A 21,590-nucleotide genomic window follows, 5' to 3' on the forward strand; every position below is an offset into this window, starting at 1 on the left:
TAAGACACCCCTCTAGCAGGCCTTACAGCCCTAAGGCAGGGTGCACTATACCATAGGTGAGGGTACCAGTGCATGAGCATGGTACCCCTACAGTGTCTAAACAAAACCTTAGACATTGTAAGTGCAGGGTAGCCATAAGAGTATATGGTCTGGGAGTCTGTCAAACACGAACTCCACAGCACCATAATGGCTACACTGAAAACTGGGAAGTTTGGTATCAAACTTCTCAGCACAATAAATGCACACTGATGCCAGTGTACATTTTATTGCAAAATACACCCCAGAGGGCACCTTAGAGGTGCCCCCTGAAACTTAACCGACTGTCTGTGTAGGCTGACTAGTTCCAGCAGCCTGCCACACCAGAGACATGTTGCTGGCCCCATGGGGAGAGTGCCTTTGTCACTCTGAGGCCAGTAACAAAGCCTGCACTGGGTGGAGATGCTAACACCTCCCCCAGGCAGGAGCTGTGACACCTGGCGGTGAGCCTCAAAGGCTCACCCCTTTGTCACAGCCCAGCAGGGCACTCCAGCTTAGTGGAGTTGCCCGCCCCCTCCGGCCACGGCCCCCACTTTTGGCGGCAAGGCTGGAGGGAACAAAGAAAGCAACAAGGAGGAGTCACTGGCCAGTCAGGACAGCCCCTAAGGTGTCCTGAGCTGAGGTGACTCTGACCTTTAGAAATCCTCCATCTTGCAGATGGAGGATTCCCCCAATAGGGTTAGGATTGTGACCCCCTCCCCTTGGGAGGAGGCACAAAGAGGGTGTTACCCACCCTCAGGGCTAGTAGCCATTGGCTACTAACCCCCCAGACCTAAACACGCCCTTAAATTTAGTATTTAAGGGCTACCCTGAACCCTAGAAAATTAGATTCCTGCAACTACAAGAAGAAGGACTGCCCAGCTGAAAACCCCTGCAGCGGAAGACCAGAAGACGACAACTGCCTTGGCTCCAGAAACTCACCGGCCTGTCTCCTGCCTTCCAAAGATCCTGCTCCAGCGACGCCTTCCAAAGGGACCAGCGACCTCGACATCCTCTGAGGACTGCCCCTACTTCGAAAAGACAAGAAACTCCCGAGGACAGCGGACCTGCTCCAAGAAAAGCTGCAACTTTGTTTCCAGCAGCTTTAAAGAACCCTGCAAGCTCCCCGCAAGAAGCGTGAGACTTGCAACACTGCACCCGGCGACCCCGACTCGGCTGGTGGAGATCCGACACCTCAGGAGGGACCCCAGGACTACTCTGATACTGTGAGTACCAAAACCTGTCCCCCCTGAGCCCCCACAGCGCCGCCTGCAGAGGGAATCCCGAGGCTTCCCCTGACCGCGACTCTTTGAACCTAAAGTCCCGACGCCTGGGAGAGACCCTGCACCCGCAGCCCCCAGGACCTGAAGGACCGGACTTTCACTGGAGAAGTGACCCCCAGGAGTCCCTCTCCCTTACCCAAGTGGAGGTTTCCCCGAGGAATCCCCCCCTTGCCTGCCTGCAGCGCTGAAGAGATCCCGAGATCTCTCATAGACTAACATTGCGAACCCGACGCCTGTTCCTACACTGCACCCGGCCGCCCCCGCGCTGCTGAGGGTGAAATTTCTGTGTGGACTTGTGTCCCCCCCCGGTGCCCTACAAAACCCCCCTGGTCTGCCCTCCGAAGACGCGGGTACTTACCTGCAAGCAGACCGGAACCGGGGCACCCCCTTCTCTCCATTCTAGCCTATGTGTTTTGGGCACCACTTTGAACTCTGCACCTGACCGGCCCTGAGCTGCTGGGGTGGTGACTTTGGGGTTGCTCTGAACCCCCAACGGTGGGCTACCTTGGACCAAGAACTAAGCCCTGTAAGTGTCTTACTTACCTGGTTAACCTAACAAATACTTACCTCCCCTAGGAACTGTGAAAATTGCACTAAGTGTCCACTTTTAAAACAGCTATTTGTCAATAACTTGTAAAGTATACATGCAATTTTTATGCTTTAAAGTTCCTAAAGTACTTACCTGCAATACCTTTCGAATGAGATATTACATGTAGAATTTGAACCTGTGGTTCTTAAAATAAACTAAGAAAAGATATTTTTCTATAACAAAACCTATTGGCTGGATTTGTCTCTGAGTGTGTGTACCTCATTTATTGTCTATGTGTATGTACAACAAATGCTTAACACTACTCCTTGGATAAGCCTACTGCTCGACCACACTACCACAAAATAGAGCATTAGTATTATCTCTTTTTACCACTATTTTACCTCTAAGGGGAACCCTTGGACTCTGTGCATGCTATTCCTTACTTTGAAATAGCACATACAGAGCCAACTTCCTACATTGGTGGATCAGCGGTGGGGTACAAGACTTTGCATTTGCTGGACTACTCAGCCAATACCTGATCACACGACAAATTCCAAAATTGTCATTAGAAATTGATTTTTGCAATTTGAAAAGTTTTCTAAATTCTTAAAAGACCTGCTAGGGCCTTGTGTTAGATCCTGTTTAGCATTTCTTTTAGAGTTTAAAAGTTTGTAAAAGTTTGAATTAGATTCTAGAACCAGTTGTAGATTCTTAAAAAGTATTCCAACTTTTAGAAGCAAAATGTCTAGCACAGATGTGACTGTGGTGGAACTCGACACCACACCTTACCTCCATCTTAAGATGAGGGAGCTAAGGTCACTCTGTAAAATAAAGAAAATAACAATGGGCCCCAAACCTACCAAAATACAGCTCCAGGAGCTTTTGGCAGAGTTTGAAAAGGCCAACCCCTCTGAGGGTGGCAACTCAGAGGAAGAGGATAGTGACTTGGAGGACAATTCCCCCCTACCAGTCCTATCTAGGGAGAACAGGGTCCCTCAAACCCTGACTCCTAAAATAATAGTCAGAGATGCTGGTTCCCTCACAGGAGAGACCAACACCTCTGAAATCACTGAGGATAGCCCCAGTGAAGAGGACATCCAGTTAGCCAGGATGGCCAAAAGATTGGCTTTGGAAAGACAGATCCTAGCCATAGAGAGGGAAAGACAAGAGATGGGCCTAGGACCCATCAATGGTGGCAGCAACATAAATAGGGTCAGAGATTCTCCTGACATGTTGAAAATCCCCAAAGGGATTGTAACTAAATATGAAGATGGTGATGACATCACCAAATGGTTCACAGCTTTTGAGAGGGCTTGTGTAACCAGAAAAGTGAACAGATCTCACTGGGGTGCTCTCCTTTGGGAAATGTTCACTGGAAAGTGTAGGGATAGACTCCTCACACTCTCTGGAAAAGATGCAGAATCTTATGACCTCATGAAGGGAACCCTGATTGAGGGCTTTGGATTCTCCACTGAGGAGTACAGGATTAGGTTCAGGGGGGCTCAAAAATCCTCGAGCCAGACCTGGGTTGACTTTGTTGACTACTCAGTGAAAACACTAGATGGTTGGATTCAAGGCAGTGGTGTAAGTAATTATGATGGGCTGTACAATTTATTTGTGAAAGAACACCTGTTAAGTAATTGTTTCAATGATAAACTGCATCAGCATCTGGTAGACCTAGGACCAATTTCTCCCCAAGAATTGGGAAAGAAGGCGGACCATTGGGTCAAGACAAGGGTGTCCAAGACTTCAACAGGGGGTGACCAAAAGAAAGGGGTCACAAAGACTCCCCAGGGGAAGGGTGATGAGACAACCAAAACTAAAAATAGTAAAGAGTCTTCTACAGGCCCCCAAAAACCTGCACAGGAGGGTGGGCCCAGAGCCTCTTCACAAAACAATGGGTACAAGGGTAAAAACTTTGATCCCAAAAAGGCCTGGTGTCATAGCTGTAAACAGCATGGACACCAAACTGGAGACAAGGCCTGTCCCAAGAAAGGTTCCACTCCAAACTCCCATCCAGGTAACACTGGTATGGCTAGTCTCCAAGTGGGATCAACAGTGTGCCCAGAGCAAATCAGGGTCCACACTGAAGCTACTCTAGTTTCTGAGGGTGGGGTGGATTTAGCCACACTAGCTGTCTGGCCGCCTAACATGCAAAAATACAGACAGCAACTCTTAATTAATGGGACTAGAATAGAGGGCCTGAGGGATACAGGTGCCAGTGTCACCATGGTGACAGAGAAACTGGTTTCCCCTGGCCAATACCTGACTGGAAAAACTTACACAGTCACCAACGCTGACAATCAGAGAAAAGTACATCCCATGGCAATGGTTACTTTAGAATGGGGAGGGGTCAATGGCCTGAAACAGGTGGTGGTCTCCTCAAATATCCCAGTGGACTGTCTGCTTGGAAATGACCTGGAGTCCTCAGCATGGGCTGAGGTAGAGCTAAAAACCCATGCAGCAATGCTGGGTATCCCTGAACTGGTGTGTGTGAAAACAAGAGCACAGTGCAAGGCACAGGGTGAACAAGTAGAGCTGGAGTCTGGAAGAATGGCCCAGCCTACCAAGAGAACAGGAAAGTCAGTTGGGAAACCAACTGCAACACAGCAAAAGAAAGGGAACCTCTCTTCTCAGGAAGAAGTTCTGCCCTCTGAGGGAACTGAGCCTTTGGAGCTTGAACCTTATCAGGTTGAGCTCTTAGGCCCAGGGGGACCCTCAAGGGAGGAGCTGTGTAAGGGACAAGAAACCTGTCCCTCTCTTGAAGGCCTTAGGCAGCAAGCTGCTGAAGAGTCCAAAGGCAAGAAAAATGGAACGCATAGGGTCTATTGGGAAGATGGACTCCTGTACACTGAGGCCAGAGACCCCAAACCTGGTGCCACTAGGAGAGTGGTAGTGCCTCAGCTGTTCAGGAAGTTCATCCTAACATTGGCCCATGACATTCCCCTTGCTGGACATTTGGGACAAACCAAGACGTGGGAGAGGTTAGTCAACCACTTCTACTGGCCCAATATGTCCAACATGGTTAAGGAGTTTTGCCTCTCCTGCCCCACCTGTCAAGCCAGTGGTAAGACAGGTGGGCATCCAAAGGCCCCCCTCATTCCACTTCCAGTGGTGGGGGTTCCCTTTGAAAGAGTGGGTGTGGACATAGTTGGTCCACTGGAACCTCCCACAGCCTCAGGAAATATGTATATCCTGGTAGTAGTGGATCATGCTACCAGGTATCCTGAAGCTATTCCCCTTAGGTCGACTACTGCCCCTGCAGTAGCCAAGGCCCTCATTGGTATCTTTACCAGAGTGGGTTTCCCTAAGGAGGTGGTGTCTGACAGAGGTACCAACTTCATGTCAGCATACCTAAAGCACATGTGGAATGAGTGTGGAGTGACTTATAAATTCACTACACCATACCATCCACAAACTAATGGCTTGGTTGAGAGATTCAACAAGACATTAAAAGGCATGATCATGGGGCTCCCAGAAAAGCTCAAAAGGAGATGGGATGTCCTCTTGCCATGTCTGCTTTTCGCTTACAGAGAGGTGCCACAGAAGGGAGTAGGATTCTCACCCTTTGAACTTCTGTTTGGTCATCCTGTAAGGGGACCACTTGCCCTTGTTAAAGAAGGCTGGGAGAGACCTCTCCATGAGCCTAAACAGGACATAGTGGACTATGTACTTGGCCTTCGCTCTAGAATGGCAGAGTACATGGAAAAGGCAACCAAAAACCTTGAGGCCAGCCAACAGCTCCAGAAGTTTTGGTATGACCAAAAGGCTGCACTGGTTGAGTTCCAACCAGGGCAGAAAGTCTGGGTTCTGGAGCCTGTGGCTCCCAGGGCACTCCAGGACAAATGGAGTGGCCCTTACCCAGTACTAGAGAGGAAGAGTCAGGTCACCTACTTGGTGGACCTGGGCACAAGCAGGAGCCCCAAGAGGGTGATCCATGTAAACCGCCTTAAGCTCTTCCACGACAGGGCTGATGTCAATCTGTTGATGGTAACAGATGAGGATCAGGAGGCAGAGAGTGAACCTCTCCCTGATCTTCTGTCATCAGACCCAAAAGATGGGACAGTAGATGGAGTGATCTACTCAGACACCCTCTCTGGCCAACAGCAAGCTGATTGTAGGAGAGTCCTACAACAGTTTCCTGAACTCTTCTCCTTAACCCCTGGTCAGACACACCTGTGTACCCATGATGTGGACACAGGAGACAGCATGCCTGTCAAGAACAAAATCTTTAGACAATCTGACCATGTTAAAGAAAGCATCAAGGTGGAAGTCCACAAGATGCTGGAATTGGGAGTAATTGAGCGCTCTGACAGCCCCTGGGCTAGCCCAGTGGTCTTAGTCCCCAAACCTCACACCAAAGATGGAAAGAAAGAGATGAGGTTTTGTGTGGACTACAGAGGGCTCAATTCTGTCACCAAGACAGATGCCCATCCAATTCCAAGAGCTGATGAGCTCATTGATAAATTAGGTGCTGCTAAATTTCTAAGTACCTTTGACTTGACAGCAGGGTACTGGCAAATAAAAATGGCACCTGGAGCAAAAGAAAAGACAGCATTCTCCACACCTGATGGGCATTATCAGTTTACTGTTATGCCCTTTGGTTTAAAGAATGCCCCTGCCACCTTCCAAAGGTTGGTGAATCAAGTCCTTGCTGGCTTGGAGTCCTTTAGCACAGCTTATCTTGATGATATTGCTGTCTTTAGCTCCACCTGGCAGGATCACCTGGTCCACCTGAGGAAGGTTTTGAAGGCTCTGCAATCTGCAGGCCTCTCTATCAAGGCATCCAAATGCCAGATAGGGCAGGGGACTGTGGTTTACTTGGGCCACCTTGTAGGTGGAGGCCAAGTTCAGCCACTCCAACCCAAGATCCAGACTATTCTGGACTGGGTAGCTCCAAAAACCCAGACTCAAGTCAGGGCATTCCTTGGCTTGACTGGGTATTACAGGAGGTTTGTGAAGGGATATGGATCCATTGTGACAGCCCTCACTGAACTCACCTCCAAGAAAATGCCCAAGAAAGTGAACTGGACTGTGGAATGCCAACAGGCCTTTGACACCCTGAAACAAGCAATGTGCTCAGCACCAGTTCTAAAAGCTCCAGATTATTCTAAGCAGTTCATTGTGCAGACTGATGCCTCTGAACATGGGATAGGGGCAGTTTTGTCCCAAACAAATGATGATGGCCTTGACCAGCCTGTTGCTTTCATTAGCAGGAGGTTACTCCCCAGGGAGCAGCGTTGGAGTGCCATTGAGAGGGAGGCCTTTGCTGTGGTTTGGTCCCTGAAGAAGCTGAGACCATACCTCTTTGGGACTCACTTCCTAGTTCAAACTGACCACAGACCTCTCAAATGGCTGATGCAAATGAAAGGTGAAAATCCTAAACTGTTGAGGTGGTCCATCTCCCTACAGGGAATGGACTTTATAGTGGAACACAGACCTGGGACTGCCCATGCCAATGCAGATGGCCTTTCCAGGTTCTTCCACTTAGAAAATGAAGACTCTCTTGGGAAAGGTTAGTCTCATCCTCTTTCGTTTGGGGGGGGGGGGTTGTGTAAGGAAATGCTTCCTTGGCATGGTTGCCCCCTGACTTTTTGCCTTTGCTGATGCTATGTTTACAATTGAAAGTGTGCTGAGGCCTGCTAACCAGGCCCCAGCACCAGTGTTCTTTCCCTAACCTGTACTTTTGTGTCCACAATTGGCATACCCTGGCATCCAGATAAGTCCCTTGTAACTGGTACTTCTAGTACCAAGGGCCCTGATGCCAAGGAAGGTCTCTAAGGGCTGCAGCATGTCTTATGCCACCCTGGAGACCTCTCACTCAGCACAGACACACTGCTTGCCAGCTTGTGTGTGCTAGTGAGGACAAAACGAGTAAGTCGACATGGCACTCCCCTCAGGGTGCCATGCCAGCCTCTCACTGCCTATGCAGTATAGGTAAGACACCCCTCTAGCAGGCCTTACAGCCCTAAGGCAGGGTGCACTATACCATAGGTGAGGGTACCAGTGCATGAGCATGGTACCCCTACAGTGTCTAAACAAAACCTTAGACATTGTAAGTGCAGGGTAGCCATAAGAGTATATGGTCTGGGAGTCTGTCAAACACGAACTCCACAGCACCATAATGGCTACACTGAAAACTGGGAAGTTTGGTATCAAACTTCTCAGCACAATAAATGCACACTGATGCCAGTGTACATTTTATTGCAAAATACACCCCAGAGGGCACCTTAGAGGTGCCCCCTGAAACTTAACCGACTGTCTGTGTAGGCTGACTAGTTCCAGCAGCCTGCCACACCAGAGACATGTTGCTGGCCCCATGGGGAGAGTGCCTTTGTCACTCTGAGGCCAGTAACAAAGCCTGCACTGGGTGGAGATGCTAACACCTCCCCCAGGCAGGAGCTGTGACACCTGGCGGTGAGCCTCAAAGGCTCACCCCTTTGTCACAGCCCAGCAGGGCACTCCAGCTTAGTGGAGTTGCCCGCCCCCTCCGGCCACGGCCCCCACTTTTGGCGGCAAGGCTGGAGGGAACAAAGAAAGCAACAAGGAGGAGTCACTGGCCAGTCAGGACAGCCCCTAAGGTGTCCTGAGCTGAGGTGACTCTGACCTTTAGAAATCCTCCATCTTGCAGATGGAGGATTCCCCCAATAGGGTTAGGATTGTGACCCCCTCCCCTTGGGAGGAGGCACAAAGAGGGTGTACCCACCCTCAGGGCTAGTAGCCATTGGCTACTAACCCCCCAGACCTAAACACGCCCTTAAATTTAGTATTTAAGGGCTACCCTGAACCCTAGAAAATTAGATTCCTGCAACTACAAGAAGAAGGACTGCCCAGCTGAAAACCCCTGCAGCGGAAGACCAGAAGACGACAACTGCCTTGGCTCCAGAAACTCACCGGCCTGTCTCCTGCCTTCCAAAGATCCTGCTCCAGCGACGCCTTCCAAAGGGACCAGCGACCTCGACATCCTCTGAGGACTGCCCCTACTTCGAAAAGACAAGAAACTCCAGAGGACAGCGGACCTGCTCCAAGAAAAGCTGCAACTTTGTTTCCAGCAGCTTTAAAGAACCCTGCAAGCTCCCCGCAAGAAGCGTGAGACTTGCAACACTGCACCCGGCGACCCCGACTCGGCTGGTGGAGATCCGACACCTCAGGAGGGACCCCAGGACTACTCTGATACTGTGAGTACCAAAACCTGTCCCCCCTGAGCCCCCACAGCGCCGCCTGCAGAGGGAATCCCGAGGCTTCCCCTGACCGCGACTCTTTGAACCTAAAGTCCCGACGCCTGGGAGAGACCCTGCACCCGCAGCCCCCAGGACCTGAAGGACCGGACTTTCACTGGAGAAGTGACCCCCAGGAGTCCCTCTCCCTTACCCAAGTGGAGGTTTCCCCGAGGAATCCCCCCCTTGCCTGCCTGCAGCGCTGAAGAGATCCCGAGATCTCTCATAGACTAACATTGCGAACCCGACGCCTGTTCCTACACTGCACCCGGCCGCCCCCGCGCTGCTGAGGGTGAAATTTCTGTGTGGACTTGTGTCCCCCCCGGTGCCCTACAAAACCCCCCTGGTCTGCCCTCCGAAGACGCGGGTACTTACCTGCAAGCAGACCGGAACCGGGGCACCCCCTTCTCTCCATTCTAGCCTATGTGTTTTGGGCACCACTTTGAACTCTGCACCTGACCGGCCCTGAGCTGCTGGGGTGGTGACTTTGGGGTTGCTCTGAACCCCCAACGGTGGGCTACCTTGGACCAAGAACTAAGCCCTGTAAGTGTCTTACTTACCTGGTTAACCTAACAAATACTTACCTCCCCTAGGAACTGTGAAAATTGCACTAAGTGTCCACTTTTAAAACAGCTATTTGTCAATAACTTGTAAAGTATACATGCAATTTTTATGCTTTAAAGTTCCTAAAGTACTTACCTGCAATACCTTTCGAATGAGATATTACATGTAGAATTTGAACCTGTGGTTCTTAAAATAAACTAAGAAAAGATATTTTTCTATAACAAAACCTATTGGCTGGATTTGTCTCTGAGTGTGTGAACCTCATTTATTGTCTATGTGTATGTACAACAAATGCTTAACACTACTCCTTGGATAAGCCTACTGCTCGACCACACTACCACAAAATAGAGCATTAGTATTATCTCTTTTTACCACTATTTTACCTCTAAGGGGAACCCTTGGACTCTGTGCATGCTATTCCTTACTTTGAAATAGCACATACAGAGCCAACTTCCTACACCTTTGATCTCCAGTTCCCCCAGATGAGCTCCCCACCCTAGAGTGGAAGCATCCGTTATTACTGTGGTCACTGGCGGAGGTTGCCAGAACGGCCTTCCTTGGGAAAGATTGCCGTCCGCAATCCACCATTTCAAATCCGCTGCAGCGTCCCCGGAGATCCTTACTGATCCCTCGAGATCCCCTTTGTGTTGAGACCACTGCTTCCGGAGGCACCACTGAAGAGCCCTCATGTGCCAGCGAGCATGAGTGACCAACGGAATGCAAGAAGCAAACAGACCAAGCAGGCGTAGGACCTTGAGGACCAGAATGACCGCTCCACTTTGAAACACTGGAACCAACGCCTGAATGTCCTGAATCCGCTGAGGTGGAGGAAAGGCGCAACTCAATGTTGTATCCAGTACTGCCCCTATGAACAGGAGTGCTGAGAGGGCTCTAGGTGAGATTTGGGTACATTCACTGAAAAACCCAGGTCGAACAACAACTGAGTTGTCGACTGAAGGTGATGCAGCACGAGCTCCGGAGACTTGGCTTTGATCAACCAGTCGTCCAGATAAGGAAATACTGCTATCCCCTTCCTTCTGAGCTATGCTGCAACCACCAACATCACCTTTGTGAAGACTCGGGGTGCTGAAGTAAGACCAAATGGGAGGACCGCAAACGGATAGTGCTGCGACTCCACCCCAAACCGGAGATACCTCCTGTGCGACTTGAGTATCGGGATATGAAAGTAAGCATCCTGCAAGTCGACAGACACCATCCAATCTCCATTGTTCAGCACCAAAAGCACCTGAGCTAGGGTCAGCATCTTGAACTTTTCCTGTTTGAGGAACCAATTCAAGATCCTCAGGTCCAGGATTGGCCTCAATCGACCATCCTTCTTGGGGATCAGGAAGTATCTTGAGTAACAACCCTGACCCCTTTCCTGCTCTGGAACCAACTCCACCCCACCCTTTGAAAGGGGGACTTGAACCTCCTGTTCTAGCAACAGGGGGTGCTCTTCTGAACAGTAGGAAGGGCGGGATGGGGGGCGGAAACTCCCAAAAGGGTAGGGCATAGCCTTTCCTCACAATGCTGGTAACCCAGGAGTCTGATGTTATGACCTCCCACTTGTGGAGAAAGTTCAATAACCTCCCCCCTACAGGAGTGGAGTGAGAAGAAATTGGCGGAAGCCTAAGGCTGCTTCCCATGCTGCACCCCTCCAGAGGAAGAGGCAGAGTGCTGCTGAGTGGCTCCCCTGGTGCAGACCCTACCCCTCCCCCCTCTGAAAGATCTATAGGAGATAGCAGAGGTGGGTTGCTGAAATTTTCCTCGAAAGGATGATGAGGAAACACGACCAAATCCTCGAAACCTCCTAAAAAATCTGGAGGAAGCAGAAGAAGAGGCTTGCAAGCCCAACGACTTGGCAGTGGCCCTACTCTCTTTGAACCTTTCTAGAGCTGAATCAGCCTTGGCGCCGAAAAGCTTATCGCCATCAAAAGGATGGTCCAAGAGGGTCGATTGTACATCAGAGGAAAATCCAGAGCTACGAAGCCAGGCTTGCCTCCTTGTAGCCACAGCAGTACCCATAGCTCTAGCAACAGAGTCTATCGTATCCAACCCAGATTGAATACCCTGGGTTGCCGCTGCTTGAGCATCAGAAACCAGGCTCAATAATTCTTGAGGACCCTCAGTATGCGTCGACTTAATCTCGTCCATCAGGGCGTAAATGTATCTTCCTAAGATGCACGTAGCATTGGTCGATTTCAAAGCCATGCTACATGACGAGAAAGCCTTCTTTGATGACATGTCCATTTTTTTTTTTTTTTTAGAGTCTCTATCTGAGGGCACAACTGGAAAGGATCCTGGAGCAGATCGGGCTGACCAAGAAGCCTGAACCACTAGGCTTTCAGGTGTTGGATGCCTGGAAAGAAAGCCTGGGTCAGCAGGTGCAACTCGATATCTCCGAGCCACCGATCTATTCACCGCCGAAGATGACACCGGCTTCTTCCAGATTTCCATGATGGGGTCTAACAGTGCCTCATTAAAAGGCAAAAGTGGCTCTGCAGTTGTTGAGGCAGGGTGCAACACTTCCGTCAAGATGTTTGGCTTGGGCTCAGACACCGGCAAAGGAAGGTCCAAAAAGTCAGCCGCCTTTCTAATGACTGAATTAAAAGTCGCTGCCTCCTCTGTGTACTCCCCAGGTGACGACAAGTCCCATTCTGGAGAGGTGTCCAGACCAATAGCCATGTCCAAGCCATGGAGACCTTCACAAGAGTCCTTAATCTCCCCTTCTTCCAATGTTTGTCTCCGGTATTCTTGCTCTTCAAGGAGGTGAAGAGCAAGCCTCCTCAAATGCAGCCTCTCCTCTATCCTCGGCGTCCACATGGCGTCAGCAGATGTCGAAGCTTGACGCCGGTCCTAGGATCCATCAGATGCCGGATCTAAAGGCACCATGGATTTCTTCGGCGCCGAACGAGGAGTAGGACGGACTGAAGACTGTTCCGGGGCCGGTCTAGTCGGCGTCGCTGGCAGAGACACTGACGCCAAAGGAGCCGAAGCCACAGGCACCGACACCGGCGCCAAGCCCACGTTTCCAAGGGAAGAAAGGGCATAAAGGGTGCCGGTCGTAGTGGAGCCGGAGCACCCATGTTGAAGGCCAAAGGGCCTGACGGACCAGCCGGTCCACCACCTGGAGCCATCTGCTGAAAGATGGAGAACATCGCATTCAAGAATGCGGAACTATCGGCTCCAGGGGCTGGGAAAGCCGGGTACTGAGGTGCCTGGTTCGAAGGCGCCATCGACGCCGGTCCCAACGTCTGCATGGATGGAGAAAACACCTGAGGCTGTGGAACCTCGAACACCGAAGGAGGATTAACAGGTGACATCGGTGAAGTCGGAGATGCTAAGGGCGTCGGCGGCTGGGGAGAGACGGTGGGACTAACTTCCCATCTTCTTTTGATTTCGCCAGAAAAAGCTTGGCCTCACGTTCTTTCAAGGCCTTTGGATTCATACGTTGACAAGAATCCAACTTGTCAACGTCGTGGTCGGAGCTGACACCACAAACAGTCAGAATGTGGGTCCGTAACCGACATTTTGCCTCCGCACTCGTGGCAGGGCTTGAATCCTGACTTTCTTTGCAACATTATAATGTCTCACAGTGTTTTTTGGCTGTTTTTTGCTTTAACTACGTCGAGTAGCAACAGTAGCTCCCTCGAAGATAACCGTTTCGAATGGCACGGAAAAAAGGGAACTGACGTCGGCACGTCGGCGAGGACCTCTTATTGCCTGTATGACGTCAGACGGCGTTGCGTGGGCAATTGTGACGTCCTTGTCGACGTGCAGAAGCTAGGAAGAAGATTTCCGTCGAATGCTGGCGAAATGGGAGTATTCAATATGTGAGGAATTCACAGGTAGTTGTATCCATCAGAAATATTTGGTTTTGGAAGTATTAATTTCCGGGCCGTGATCTTTGCAGAAACCCGTGAACTTCTCAAGCAGATTGGTAAGAACTGAGGCAGTTTGAGATAGTAAAGTATTGTCTGCAAACAGCAGACAAGGAACCCTCACCCCCCCCTCTATTTTTGGTGCATCACTAACACAGTCCATTATGTAGGAGATACAGGCGTTAATAAACAGTAGAAAGAGTGTAGGGGCCAGCACACATCCCTGCCTCACTGTAGGAAGTTGGCTCTGTATGTGCTATTTCAAAGTAAGGAATAGCATGCACAGAGTCCAAGGGTTCCCCTTAGAGGTAAAATAGTGGTAAAAAGAGATAATACTAATGCTCTATTTTGTGGTAGTGTGGTCGAGCAGTAGGCTTATCCAAGGAGTAGTGTTAAGCATTTGTTGTACATACACATAGACAATAAATGAGGTACACACACTCAGAGACAAATCCAGCCAATAGGTTTTGTTATAGAAAAATATCTTTTCTTAGTTTATTTTAAGAACCACAGGTTCAAATTCTACATGTAATATCTCATTCGAAAGGTATTGCAGGTAAGTACTTTAGGAACTTTAAAGCATAAAAATTGCATGTATACTTTACAAGTTATTGACAAATAGCTGTTTTAAAAGTGGACACTTAGTGCAATTTTCACAGTTCCTAGGGGAGGTAAGTATTTGTTAGGTTAACCAGGTAAGTAAGACACTTACAGGGCTTAGTTCTTGGTCCAAGGTAGCCCACCGTTGGGGGTTCAGAGCAACCCCAAAGTCACCACCCCAGCAGCTCAGGGCCGGTCAGGTGCAGAGTTCAAAGTGGTGCCCAAAACACATAGGCTAGAATGGAGAGAAGGGGGTGCCCCGGTTCCGGTCTGCTTGCAGGTAAGTACCCGCGTCTTCGGAGGGCAGACCAGGGGGGTTTTGTAGGGCACCGGGGGGGGACACAAGTCCACACAGAAATTTCACCCTCAGCAGCGCGGGGGCGGCCGGGTGCAGTGTAGGAACAGGCGTCGGGTTCGCAATGTTAGTCTATGAGAGATCTCGGGATCTCTTCAGCGCTGCAGGCAGGCAAGGGGGGGATTCCTCGGGGAAACCTCCACTTGGGTAAGGGAGAGGGACTCCTGGGGGTCACTTCTCCAGTGAAAGTCCGGTCCTTCAGGTCCTGGGGGCTGCGGGTGCAGGGTCTCTCCCAGGCGTCGGGACTTTAGGTTCAAAGAGTCGCGGTCAGGGGAAGCCTCGGGATTCCCTCTGCAGGCGGCGCTGTGGGGGCTCAGGGGGGACAGGTTTTGGTACTCACAGTATCAGAGTAGTCCTGGGGTCCCTCCTGAGGTGTCGGATCTCCACCAGCCGAGTCGGGGTCGCCGGGTGCAGTGTTGCAAGTCTCACGCTTCTTGCGGGGAGCTTGCAGGGTTCTTTAAAGCTGCTGGAAACAAAGTTGCAGCTTTTCTTGGAGCAGGTCCGCTGTCCTCTGGAGTTTCTTGTCTTTTCGAAGTAGGGGCAGTCCTCAGAGGATGTCGAGGTCGCTGGTCCCTTTGGAAGGCGTCGCTGGAGCAGGATCTTTGGAAGGCAGGAGACAGGCCGGTGAGTTTCTGGAGCCAAGGCAGTTGTCGTCTTCTGGTCTTCCGCTGCAGGGGTTTTCAGCTGGGCAGTCCTTCTTCTTGTAGTTGCAGGAATCTAATTTTCTAGGGTTCAGGGTAGCCCTTAAATACTAAATTTAAGGGCGTGTTTAGGTCTGGGGGGTTAGTAGCCAATGGCTACTAGCCCTGAGGGTGGGTACACCCTCTTTGTGCCTCCTCCCAAGGGGAGGGGGTCACAATCCTAACCCTATTGGGGGAATCCTCCATCTGCAAGATGGAGGATTTCTAAAAGTTGGAGTCACTTCAGCTCAGGACACCTTAGGGGCTGTCCTGACTGGCCAGTGACTCCTCCTTGTTGCTTTCTTTGTTCCCTCCAGCCTTGCCGCCAAAAGTGGGGGCCGTGGCCGGAGGGGGCGGGCAACTCCACTAAGCTGCAGTGCCCTGCTGGGCTGTGACAAAGGGGTGAGCCTTTGAGGCTCACCGCCAGGTGTTACAGCTCCTGCCTGGGGGAGGTGTTCGCATCTCCACCCAGTGCAGGCTTTGTTACTGGCCTCAGAGTGACAAAGGCACTCTCCCCATGGGGCCAGCAACATGTCTCTGGTGTGGCAGGCTGCTGGAACTAGTCAGCCTACACAGACAGTCGGTTAAGTTTCAGGGGGCACCTCTAAGGTGCCCTCTGGGGTGTGTTTTGCAATAAAATGTACACTGGCATCAGTGTGCATTTATTGTGCTGAGAAGTTTGATACCAAACTTCCCAGTTTTCAGTGTAGCCATTATGGTGCTGTGGAGTTCGTGTTTGACAGACTCCCAGACCATATACTCTTATGGCTACCCTGCACTTACAATGTCTAAGGTTTTGTTTAGACACTGTAGGGGCACAGTGCTCATGCACTGGTACCCTCACCTATGGTATAGTGCACCCTGCCTTAGGGCTGTAAGGCCTGCTAGAGGGGTGTCTTACCTATACTGCATAGGCAGTGAGAGGCTGGCATGGCACCCTGAGGGGAGTGCCATGTCGACTTACTCATTTTGTTCTCACTAGCACACACAGGCTTGTAAGCAGTGTGTCTGTGCTGAGTGAGGGGTCTCTAGGGTGGCATAAGACATGCTGCAGCCCTTAGAGACCTTCCTTGGCATCAGGGCCCTTGGTACTAGAAGTACCAGTTACAAGGGACTTATCTGAATGCCAGGGTGTGCCAATTGTGGATACAATGGTACATTTTAGGTGAAGGAACACTGGTGCTGGGGCCTGGTTAGCAGGGTCCCAGCACTCTTCTCAGTCAAGTCAGCATCAGTATCAGGCAAAAAGTGGGGGGTAACTGCAACAGGGAGCCATTTCTTTACACTCACCCCTCTACGTATTGCGATCTTGCCTGTTAATTCCCCTTTTGAGACCCATCTAATTCTGGCATAACTCCCAGAATACAGCTCTTTAATAAGATTTAGCAGAGGGCCCGGTACTCCAACTTTATTCAGGACTTCCCAGAGTTTTCTACGTGGAACCAAATCAAAGGCGGACCTGAGATCTACAAATGCGACAAAAAGTTTCCTAGCCTCCAGGTCCATCATCTTCCATTTGATCGTGAGGATACGAAAGTCCTGGTCAAACGTACTAATCTTCTGCCTAAAGCCTGCATGTAAATCGCTCAGTACTTGATTGTCTTTCATCCATTCCTTAAGCCTGCTCAATACCTGGTACCAGAATATTTTTTGTAAATTATCCAGGAGGCTAATTGGTCTGTAATTTCCCGGTACACCCCTCTCTCCTTTTTTATAAATAGGTACAATGATTGCTCCCTTCCAGGTTTTAGAGTGAATGCCACCTGCCAGGACGGCATTAGCCACCCTGTTGACTTAGGGACCCCAATAGACAAGATCAGATTTAAACAGGTCTGTGGGTATACCATCCAACCCAGGGGCTTTACCTGATTTTTGGGCCCTAATGGGAATATCGGTTTGCTTGAGAGAGAAGGGGGTACAACTAGATATAGGAGGCAACTCCTCAGTGGGTTCGTTCTCAAAAACAAGAGGGGAGGCAGGCTTGCAACTGTAGAACTCAGGGAAGTGCATGATCCAGTCTTCAGGAGAGATGTGAAAGTCACTAAAGTTCTAAAGGAAGAGGGGCTTCAAGGTGTAATTGCGCACCTTATTTTATGAAAAGCTGCCTTTCGTATATTACCAAGAGGGGGGCATGGTCGCTATTGTATTGGTCACCCACCTTAATATCTTTGATAATGTACCATAATCTCACGTCCGTGAGTACAAGATTGAGAATATTACTGAAGACCCTCTAAAATACGTGGGTTTAGCAGGGGCATCAGATGGAAAACGACCATTCCCTGGACGAAGGCCATGAGTTAATATGAGGCCTATAACTTGCAGGGCCCTGGAATTGGATTTTGACTGCTTTCTCTGAGATGTGTACAGAGGAACATTCCATATCATATCCTCTGAGTGATTTCAGAAAAAGCAGAATTAGGTTCCAGGGACACATTAAAGTCGACAGCTACTATAATAAAATGGGATGAGCAATGGTCAAGCACAAGAGCATTCAGTCTGGATAGTTTTAGACATTTGGTTTGGCTGATGAGGTCTGTTATAGACATTAACACAAAGTAACGGTGTAAGGAAATGCCTCCTTGGCATGATTGCCCCCTGACTTTTTGCCTTTGCTGATGCTATGTTTACAATTGAAAGTGTGCTGAGGCCTGCTAACCAGGCCCCAGCACCAGTGTTCTTTCCCTAACCTGTACTTTTGTATCCACAATTGGCAGACCCTGGCATCCAGATAAGTCCCTTGTAACTGGTACTTCTAGTACCAAGGGCCCTGATGCCAAGGAAGGTCTCTAAGGGCTGCAGCATGTCTTATGCCACCCTGGAGACCTCTCACTCAGCACAGACACACTGCTTGCCAGCTTGTGTGTGCTAGTGAGGACAAAACGAGTAAGTCGACATGGCACTCCCCTCAGGGTGCCATGCCAGCCTCTCACTGCCTATGCAGTATAGGTAAGACACCCCTCTAGAAGGCCTTACAGCCCTAAGGCAGGGTGCACTATACCATAGGTGAGGGTACCAGTGCATGAGCATGGTACCCCTACAGTGTCTAAACAAAACCTTAGACATTGTAAGTGCAGGGTAGCCATAAGAGTATATGGTCTGGGAGTCTGTCAAACACGAACTCCACAGCACCATAATGGCTACACTGAAAACTGGGAAGTTTGGTATCAAACTTCTCAGCACAATAAATGCACACTGATGCCAGTGTACATTTTATTGTAAAATACACCACAGAGGGCACCTTAGAGGTGCCCCCTGAAACTTAACCGACTATCTGTGTAGGCTGACTAGTTTTAGCAGCCTGCCACAAACCGAGACATGTTGCTGGCCCCATGGGGAGAGTGCCTTTGTCACTCTGAGGCCAGTAACAAAGCCTGCACTGGGTGGAGATGCTAACACCTCCCCCAGGCAGGAATTGTCACACCTGGCGGTGAGCCTCAAAGGCTCACCTCCTTTGTGCCAACCCAGCAGGACACTCCAGCTAGTGGAGTTGCCCGCCCCCTCCGGCCAGGCCCCACTTTTGGCGGCAAGGCCGGAGAAAATAATGAGAATAACAAGGAGGAGTCACTGGCCAGTCAGGACAGCCCCTAAGGTGTCCTGAGCTGAGGTGACTCTAACTTTTAGAAATCCTCCATCTTGCAGATGGAGGATTCCCCCAATAGGGTTAGGATTGTGACCCCCTCCCCTTGGGAGGAGGCACAAAGAGGGTGTACCCACCCTCAGGGCTAGTAGCCATTGGCTACTAACCCCCCAGACCTAAACACGCCCTTAAATTTAGTATTTAAGGGCTACCCTGAACCCTAGAAAATTAGATTCCTGCAACTACAAGAAAAAGGACTGCCTAGCTGAAAACCCCTGCAGAGGAAGACCAGAAGACGACAACTGCCTTGGCTCCAGAAACTCACCGGCCTGTCTCCTGCCTTCCAAAGATCCTGCTCCAGCGACGCCTTCCAAAGGGACCAGCGACCTCGACATCCTCTGAGGACTGCCCCGGCTTCGAAAAGACAAGAAACTCCCGAGGACAGCGGACCGGCTCCAAGAAAAGCTGCAACTTTGTTTCCAGCAGCTTTAAAGAACCCTGCAAGCTCCCCGCAAGAAGCGTGAGACTTGCAACACTGCACCCGGCGACCCCGACTCGGCTGGTGGCGATCCAACACCTCAGGAGGGACCCCAGGACTACTCTAAGACTGTGAGTACAAAAACCTGTCCCCCCTGAGCCCCCACAGCGCCGCCTGCAGAGGGAATCCAGAGGCTTCCCCTGACCGCGACTCTTTGAATCCTAAGTCCCGACACCTGGGAGAGACCCTGCACCCGCAGCCCCCAGGACCTGAAGGACCGGACTTTCACTGGAGGAGTGACCCCCAGGAGTCCCTCTCCCTTGATCAAGTGGAGGTTTCCCCGAGGAATCCCCCCCTTGCCTGCCTGCAGCGCTGAAGAGATCCCTAGATCTCCCATTGACTTCCATTACAAACCCGACGCTTGTTTCTACACTGCACCCGGCCGCCCCCGCGCTGCTGAGGGTGAAATTTCTGTGTGGGCTTGTGTCCCCCCCGGTGCCCTACAAAACCCCCCTGGTCTGCCCTCCGAAGACGCGGGTACTTACCTGCAAGCAGACCGGAACCGGGGCACCCCCTTCTCTCCATTCTAGCCTATGTGTTTTGGGCACCACTTTGAACTCTGCACCTGACCGGCCCTGAGCTGCTGGTGTGGTGACTTTGGGGTTGCTCTGAACCCCCAACGGTGGGCTACCTTGGACCAAGAACTAAGCCCTGTAAGTGTCTTACTTACCTGGTTAACCTAACAAATACTTACCTCCCCTAGGAACTGTGAAAATTGCACTAAGTGTCCACTTTTAAAACAGCTATTTGTGAATAACTTGAAAAGTATACATGCAATTTTGATGATTTGAAGTTCCTAAAGTACTTACCTGCAATACCTTTCGAATGAGATATTACATGTAGAATTTGAACCTGTGGTTCTTAAAATAAACTAAGAAAAGATATTTTTCTATACAAAAACCTATTGGCTGGATTTGTCTCTGAGTGTGTGTACCTCATTTATTGTCTATGTGTATGTACAACAAATGCTTAACACTACTCCTTGGATAAGCCTACTGCTCGACCACACTACCACAAAATAGAGCATTAGTATTATCTCTTTTTGCCACTATCTTACCTCTAAGGGGAACCCTTGGACTCTGTGCATGCTATTCCTTACTTTGAAATAGCACATACAGAGCCAACTTCCTACAAACGGTAAGCCTTGTTTTGTCTGAATAGACAAAGCCAATATATCAGGAGACTCCACATGAACTTCTTTAACTCTGCCCACCTTAGAAATTCTTACCCAAGTAATAAGCCCTCCAGCTGCTCTACCAGCAGAGGACCACCTAGCTTCCTTACAGAAGGAACTAAGCCCCTGTCTGTGAGTATTTCAAGTAGCCCAAGTTTCTTGGAACAAACATATACTAAATGTGTCTATATATATATATATATATCCCCCAGTCAACACAGTCTATTTTATTTCTGATTCCCGACACATTCCATGTTATTAATTTTGATGTTAGTGTCTCATGGACCCTAGAGCCCTTTTGGGTGCGCTCAGAAGGGCCCACTCCATTGTGGCTCTCTGTGAATTGTGATTTTGGAGTAATGTCTAAGTGGCAAAGCCAAACTGTTCTGAGGAGAAGGATCTAAGACCAAATTTCTAGCTACAGTGTCTGCCAGTTCTATTATATATGGATCCTCACAACTTACCATTGGCCCTTTATATCTGAACTAATTTTTAATCTATATGTCCATCAAGGCATGAGTTTTGTACCAATAATGGCATGCCCTAGTTTCCAAATGGTTCAGGGACTCTCAAGGTATTAGGAGAGTCTGGAGACTTCTAGCAGGCACTACTTGTGCAGCGGACTCACACTGCTGAGTAAATAATGTACGCTTTTCAATCGTAACTGTCACATGTAGAGCACTTTCATGCAATAGAGAAAAAATACTTTGAACGGGGAGGGAGGGTTTGACAACAGACTGTGAAACCCTCATTTTAAAAAATTGCTTCTGTAGTTTTTATAGCTAGTTCTACATCTTATCCACTCTGAATTGCTTACATCTATTACTATACTATCTGCCAGCATTTCTATACAAATACTTACGATTCCAACTGCTTGAAATAAGGACCCATCATGTTCCATCTTTCTCTTTCGTGGAGTGTTTTGCAGTGATATGATCTTTGGGCCCAAGTCACCCTCCAAAGCTGTATTCCTATAATAAATAAATATATCATTAGATCAGCCGGAGAATGTAATACTAAGCTCTAAGAAATCCTTGCTATGGTGCAAGATTTTTATTAACAGGTTTATCATTTGCTTTATGGTTAACGCTTTTATGACCTTGGAAATGTTCATTTCGCGTCAGCCAAACTCAAAGAATATCGTAGCCTTTGCTCTTGCTGCAGAGCTGGTTCTGCC

General features: G+C 49.7%; 1 protein-coding gene and 1 long non-coding RNA gene across 5 annotated transcripts in view; one reads left to right on the forward strand and one right to left on the reverse strand.

Annotated features, from left to right (window-relative positions):
- LOC138259565 (uncharacterized) overlaps positions 1 to 21,590 on the forward strand; it is a 142,510-nt gene that overhangs the window by 120,031 nt on the left and 889 nt on the right. The gene's annotated exons all lie outside the window — the stretch shown is intronic.
- Positions 1 to 21,590, reverse strand: part of HIF1A (hypoxia inducible factor 1 subunit alpha) — a 355,909-nt gene that overhangs the window by 70,438 nt on the left and 263,881 nt on the right. For all 4 annotated transcript variants that reach the window (XM_069207397.1, XM_069207395.1, XM_069207394.1 and 1 more), the window contains one exon: positions 21,276 to 21,384. In XM_069207397.1, the coding sequence (XP_069063498.1) occupies positions 21,276 to 21,384 (109 nt within the window). The remainder of the gene's footprint in view (positions 1 to 21,275; positions 21,385 to 21,590) is intronic.

The sequence above is a fragment of the Pleurodeles waltl genome, chromosome 9 (assembly GCF_031143425.1).
Source record: "Pleurodeles waltl isolate 20211129_DDA chromosome 9, aPleWal1.hap1.20221129, whole genome shotgun sequence".
NCBI lineage: Eukaryota > Metazoa > Chordata > Amphibia > Caudata > Salamandridae > Pleurodeles > Pleurodeles waltl.